The sequence below is a fragment of the Mercenaria mercenaria genome, chromosome 6 (assembly GCF_021730395.1).
Source record: "Mercenaria mercenaria strain notata chromosome 6, MADL_Memer_1, whole genome shotgun sequence".
Taxonomy (NCBI): domain Eukaryota; kingdom Metazoa; phylum Mollusca; class Bivalvia; order Venerida; family Veneridae; genus Mercenaria; species Mercenaria mercenaria.
Genome location: NC_069366.1, coordinates 55213045 through 55220025, shown reverse-complemented (window position 1 = coordinate 55220025; position 6981 = coordinate 55213045). Strand labels below are relative to the sequence as shown.

Sequence of the window (6981 nt, the reverse complement as noted above, 5' to 3'; positions counted from 1 at the left end):
TAAAATTTCTTACTGCTGTAAAAATGCTTCAAAATTACAGCTGTAGAAATATTACAGGTGTTGAAAAAGAGGACATTCAAGGGACAAAAGTTTTAGGATGAATGGTAATTCTCTAGGTAGCAATTTCTGTAATCAAAGCCCTGAGAGGACTGTAGGGAAGCGTAGCTGAACCGGTATACATTTTTATCGAGAAGCCAGGCAAGAAAAGATTCCATCATTTTGCAATATTTCACTAAATGCTTCCAGTTTTTTAACTCATTGAACCCAAAAAATAACCCACATCCAGACCAAAGTCGGGTTACTCAAATCATAATATTTGACTTGACTCTAGATCTAATAGGGAACCAATGTGAAGTCTGATCATCAGTAAAAGCAGACGAAGGCTTTAAATGTCGCTTTGACACCGACACAAAAAAAAACAATAGGGGTTGTTTACGTTTTTGTCAAGGTTCGGCGGACTAGACTGAAAGCAGGTTCGACAGACAATCATGGCAGGATCTTCCAAAGATACCAGTGCATAAAACCAAGAGAACAAACAGAGAAAATGTTAAAATATTTATTTTCTAAACTGTGTAATAAATTTTTAAAAATCTTACAAACCTGTGTAACAAATTTTTAAAGATCTTACAAAACTGTGTAACAACAACAAAGTGAGATTAAAAATTCTGTATGTTGAAGGCCCAATATTTTCTACATGTCAAGAAGTCCAACTGATTCACTTAATAGTACAGTGTGCGCACTTGAAAATAATTGGGCCAGACTAGCAGCTATCAACAAAATACCACAAGAGGGTTGGCAAGACTAGCATCATATCAGTAATATATAAGAGAAGGGCCCTAATGGCATTTTTAATTATGAGTGACTACTATTTTTTTTTCAATACTTCATAAAAATTCTATATCCGTGATTTTCAGATTGGTGCTACCGACTTTTATTTTCTAGCGGATTAATATAGTTTTCCGTGTGTCATTCGCCTCGGTCACAGATTTACCGCGTAATCAAAGTAGATCAACGCGTAGACAAAATCAATACATTTATAAAATCTACAAGTGTATCCGATCAAAACCATATTTTTTATTTCAAAATTAATTAGTGTTCACATTTATTGCATATCCATAATAAATTGCATCGATCTGTTTTACTCTCATATCTTTCAATACCTTGTATATATATATTTTTCATTTACAAATCATAAGTGTTCACATTTATTGTATATGCTAAATAAATGGTATCGATCTTACTCTCAGACCCTTGAATTTCATAGAAGTACTGAACCACTTTTATAGCGTATGTATGGAGAAAGGTAGTAACGGCATTTGTAACTACAATTTCACCAAAGTCGGCTACGCTTCCCAAAAATGGCAAAATTTCACCAATGTCGGCTACGCTTCCCAAAAATGGCAAAATAAATGATCTTGTAAGTAGACATTAAAAAACAATATGAACTATGTTTACAGTATCTTTATAGCATTTCCAAAATTCAAGAGAGTAGGCTACAAAGTAAAAACTATGCATCAGATCTTGTTTATAATTAACTTTCTTTATCATGAAAATATATGATAATTTGTAACTATTTCTTTTAAACTTATCAGCTTCAAATATAGTGTAGATAGTTAATGCATGCATTTATATCACGCAATAAAACAGTTGCACTAACGCCATACCGGAGAAGATGCGGTGTCTCTGTGAGCTTCAGTTATATGCTGCCAAAATGAATCAAAGATGGCTGGTAATAATCATGTTTTCCTCTAAAAGAGTTACAGCTGTAATTTTAAGACATGACCATTTTACAGCTGTAAATATTTTTAACAGATGTATTTTTGAGAACTGCATGTTTTACACTTGTACTCAACTACAGGTCTTTTACAGACGTTTTACAGCTGTAAAGCAGTTCCTATTTTCCATCAGGTGGTATGTCAGTATCGCCTTAAGACACACCAGCCCTGTTTTATACCTTTAATTGCATTATGCTCCACTAAACTGTTAAATTGAAAACATAATTATTTCTATGTTGGACAGCGTCATTGACTGTTCATGTAATATACGGGAACGCCAACGTTGTCTGATGAAGTTGACGTCATTTCCTTCCAAACATTTGTTTAAGAAATAATATATCCCAAAAAGTGTTATGTCATTGAATATAATCATTGTTTGTAGTTTAGATGCGAAAGGCATTATATTACGAGGGCGCAGCCAGAGTGATAAAATACGCATATGAACGACAAAACAATGATATATCTCATTTAGTGATTTGCTCTTGAATAAAATCGTCGTTTGTCGTTCAGATGCGTGTTATTATATCACTCGGGCTGCGCCCTCTTGATATAATTCCTTCACATCTGAACTCCAAACAATGATTTATTCAGCGACAAATCAATAAATGAGATATATTATTCTTAAATAACACACAGTTTTCAGCCTTAATAATATAAAATTATGCATTCTTGGGTCGTAGTTCCTGCTGTTAGCCTTATTTAACTACGCTAAAACAGGAAGCTGGAAGCTAGTGAAATAATGTTAATTTGCCATATTTTCTTTTGTAATATCAATGTTAATTTTTAGACACTTTTCATCCTCTCTGTGTACACTTCAAACTACGATGTTTTACGCACACAGAAGTGTACCTGATATTGCCTGAACTGAGCCTTATATCGATATCAGACACACCAGCTCACACGAAAAATAAAATATATCGGCTTCATGCTGCTCATATACGTTTAAATTCAGTGTAAGTTTGTTTCAGAAATAATAATATTCGCATCTGAACGACTGCCCATATTTTATTAACTGATAAAATTGTTGGAACATATTTATTATTTCGATTATAACCACGCAAATTCTTCGCATTTTACAGCACTACATTTTAGCTCGATACGTCACTCGACTGGTCATATGCTATTATAAAAACCTCCCCCACTCCCACCCTCCCACGAATGGAAAGCATTGCATAAAACGGAATTTTCCGATATTCAGTAAATTTTAATTAAAATATTATGTAGTTACTGCTGTGAAAATGTTATTTTCAATAACTTTTAAGATCGGATATAGAAATCAGAACAGAAGTAAATACTTCATTCAAAATTTATATATGCAGCTTCTAAAAATAGTACACGTCACCTACATGATGGTACTGAAACATACAGGATAGAACATATAAAAACGTACAAACACTTGAGTCTGGAAGATTAGAACATGAATTATAATTCATTTACTGTCAAAGCAGAATCTAGTTGGCATTTATGGTGCCTACAACGCAGAAATTGTAAACTACGCGCACGACCAGATATAGATCTAGAGACTAGATGCACCGATGTTGAAGTTGGAACTTACCGAGCTGAAACATTTTCTTACGGTAAAAATATAAACAAATAAATTAATCATTTAGAAATTGTTTGTTTCAGAAATTTGATGTACTTTTTATTACTACTACTTAACTGGCACTGAAAAAGTAGAGTATTTAGTATGCATATAACAGAAGAGGACGGAATGGAACAGCTATATTTTATCATAGATTCATGTATAAGTGATTTCGCTATATATTATATATTATATATAGCAACTGCTGCGGTTCGTGTTAGAGTAACATTTCTAGTAACATTAACCTTACAAATTTTGCAATGACTTTGATTTCAATCTTTTTCAATAGAAAGTAGAATTTGTACATCGCTTCATCTGAATGAACATTTAGGATAAAGTTTAACACTTAATGAAATTTAATTCGCTAAAATCTTCAATTGTTTAAGTTTTATTATATTTAGAAATATTCATAAAGCTATATATTTTCTAAGAGTCTTTTAAATTTCTAATGAGATAAAACAAAAATGTTATTGTCTTTATATTTACAAAAAGACGCAGGTCACCATGATTTACCCAATATACAATATTAAAAAATGGCGTTAAACCAAAAACAAACAAACAAATAAAAAAAAATATTAAACTATGTAAGCTGTAGTAGAACTTAGCATTGCTTGATAATGTAATAAAGGATAATTTGAGGTACATTTAAAGTACAAATAAACTTGAAAGCTTTAAAATATTTTTTGCAAAGCTAAACCTATACGTCTGATTATTTACATTTAAGTGTCCTTGCGGGTGTTTTGTCTTGAATGTTTAAACTATTATAGGCGTATGCTATTCCTATATTCGTATTTTGAGCGTAAACTATCCCACGCTTTTCTTCCGGTATATAGAGTTTCAACATGTAACTAATGATTTCATTTGCCGACAAAGATTTCATGGATATTTGAATGAAAACTTATAGCGACGCAGGAAGTTTTTTTTCAGTTAAACAAGGGATTGGAATACTGTGTCATATATTAGAGGTAGGTAATGTAGTGTTATTTTTTTTTCAAATCTGACTGATTTATTCGACATTACTCAAACTCTGTATAACTATGCATTATCAATTTAAAAATAACTGCACAAAACTAATTCGAAAACAAGACGAATACTGTTAAAACAGACACATATTGTCTGCTTCAAATCTGAGTATAAACGTTCAGTGAGAAACAAGTGGTTCTCACATAAATATTTTTATTAGTAAATACAATCTGAAAATTACTTATGCAAGTGAACGATATGCAAATTTTAAGCATACTCTGCGTGGTGTAGGACTAGACGCAGTGGTAGCTGAATAATAGCTGTTTTCATAAGAAATTGCAGAAAATACTTAGCATTGACGACATTCCTATCTCGTTTCCACTGAAAAGATTACAACAAAGGAATCATGTTGAATACCAGATCAAAAATGTTTAGCATTTAACATTAGCAATATACCTTTAAAACAGCTATGACATACCTGTGTCAGTGACGCTAACATACTGTATTATTTCTTTTCAGAGAAAACTTTAAAATGCATTTCTGGATTTTGCTTATATTAACACTCGGTGTAGATGTTGCAGCACAATCGGGCAAAGATATAAAAAGCACAGATGCCTACTTAACACGCAATTACAAACGAAAAGAGATGCAAAAGCAGCAGTTTTCAAGAAATGCAACATTCAGTGAAGACGGTATAGATTACATTCAAGATGACACAAAAGAAGATGATAACAAGAAGATTAGCGTTGCTGATAGATTTGAAACTGGCGATTCTAGTAACAAACACAATACAAATAACGCCGCAAACGTGTCACCTAATAGCCTTTCAGAAAAAGAAGAAGAAATGAAACGTGCAAAATATTTTACTTCTGGCGAAGTAAATGAGTGCAAAATATCAATTGCAGAAAGAAGTATTCAGTATTTTCAGAGCGAACTTCTGACTAATGAACCACATTTTGTTCAGTTTCGTATTCACCTTACCGGACACACAAAGCATACATCTTCAAAAGATGTGTTTCAAGGTGGACGATGGTATTGGACCTACAACACATCCGCTGGACCTTTCCCTTTCTTATCGTGGAATTTAGATTATGGTTTACTCACGTTCGGACTTCTGGATGCAAAGACTATTCACATTCCATACGTTTATCTTAATGTAAGTTCCGGTTGTAGCATTGAATACGGATCAAATCTTACATCTTTCCAAATAACAAAGGCACTTGTCTCTTTAGTCAGTTTTACAGAAGAAGAGCACGATTATATCAAATATCGTGAAAGCTACTTTTGTTACCTAGTTATCAACACAAATCTACTGGGAACGCTTAAATACTATGCAGCTCAGTATCTTATATATCCATGTTCATTCATACGTTATAAATGCTGCACAGTGAATTATAATTACTCCAGTCAGAAACTTTACCATTCCTGTCCAGAGGGAAAAATTCCAGGAGTTCATACATGGACTCAAACTTCTCATGTGCCTTTCATTTTGGAAATTCTATTATTAGCGTTTTGCCCAATAACCATGTTTAAGATTTTTGCCTGGACTGCTAAACGCGACAGAATCGTTGGGAATGACTTTGAACAAAATGCCGAAACTTCCGTCGAGGGTTTTGAATTAATTGAAGAGGAAGAAAATTGGATTTACGCTGATGGAATAAAATCACCTTTAACATTTTGTGACCTATTCAGCTTTGACGTCTTAGGATTTTATGATACATATCCTATTCTTACGTCAAGACTACGTCCGACTGCTTTGTCTTATGTTTGCACCATTGATAATTTACATTCAGATTGCATGGTATAGTAGAGGATTGGGTGTGTGGGATGACCATGATAGGATAACGGTGAAAGATTTAGTAGAAGTTGGGGCACCTATGGGATTTCTTTCGATATTGGTGGATCCAGAAAACAAACATAAAAACTTTGTCCCTGGCCTTGGAGGTCCGTTGGCAATTTCGATTATGTATTTTACCTTTGGTTTCTTATTTTTTGTACTTCCGCGTTGCTTAAAACAGATAGTTGAAGATGGTTTGCCAAATTCAAACCTTTATATTCCATCTCCTTTGTTCTTTGGGTATAAAGAAATTGTGAAAATGTCACAGATAAAAATAGGACCGGAACATCTTAAACCTGGATACACAAAGGGATCAACTCTGATGAAATGTAGTTTTTATTTACTTTTTACAAAGAAATTCTGGATTAGGGTATGGCGAATTCAGACACGACGCGTTTCTTGTTTTGGTGCAGGTACAAATACATGTTTTTGTGCAGTGTTCGATATTTTTGTTTTGCCTTTTTATATTGTGTTCTGCATAATTGAAGTTATCATGTGCCTTCTATACTACGGATTACCATTTTGTTTTTTCGTGGTTGTTATGGTAAAAGGAGCAACAAGGGCCCTTGGATACTTAAAATATCAAAGCAGGTTTCTATCTTGGGTGTTTAGTTTTAAGATATTTATTGTCGTCGGAGTAACCGCCATATTATAATTTTTTCTTTGTTGGCTTACATCGTTGGCTTGGTGTTCATCAAAGTTTTGGAATAGTTACTAAAGTTCTAACATTGTGCTTCATTTGCGGTTATAATCTATCCCTCCGTATCTTTCGGATTACCTGTTCTTTTTCGTAATCGTCCTTTACTATTTCATCAAACAAATCA

At 33.3% G+C, this 6981-nt stretch overlaps 1 protein-coding gene across 1 annotated transcript; it reads left to right on the top strand.

Annotated features, from left to right (window-relative positions):
- Positions 1-4163: 4163 nt before the first annotated feature.
- Positions 4164-6598, top strand: LOC123548833 (uncharacterized). The gene is made up of 2 exons (XM_045336407.2): positions 4164-4322; positions 4840-6598. The coding sequence occupies exon 2, from the start codon at positions 4853-4855 to the stop codon at positions 6125-6127; it is 1275 nt and encodes a 424-aa protein (XP_045192342.2). The 5' UTR covers positions 4164-4322; positions 4840-4852; the 3' UTR covers positions 6128-6598.
- Positions 6599-6981: the final 383 nt, after the last annotated feature.

Coding starts and splice junctions, on each gene's coding strand:
- LOC123548833 (XM_045336407.2), top strand. CDS start 4,853: ATGCATTTCTGGATTTTGCTTATATTAACACTCGGTGTAGATGTTGCA.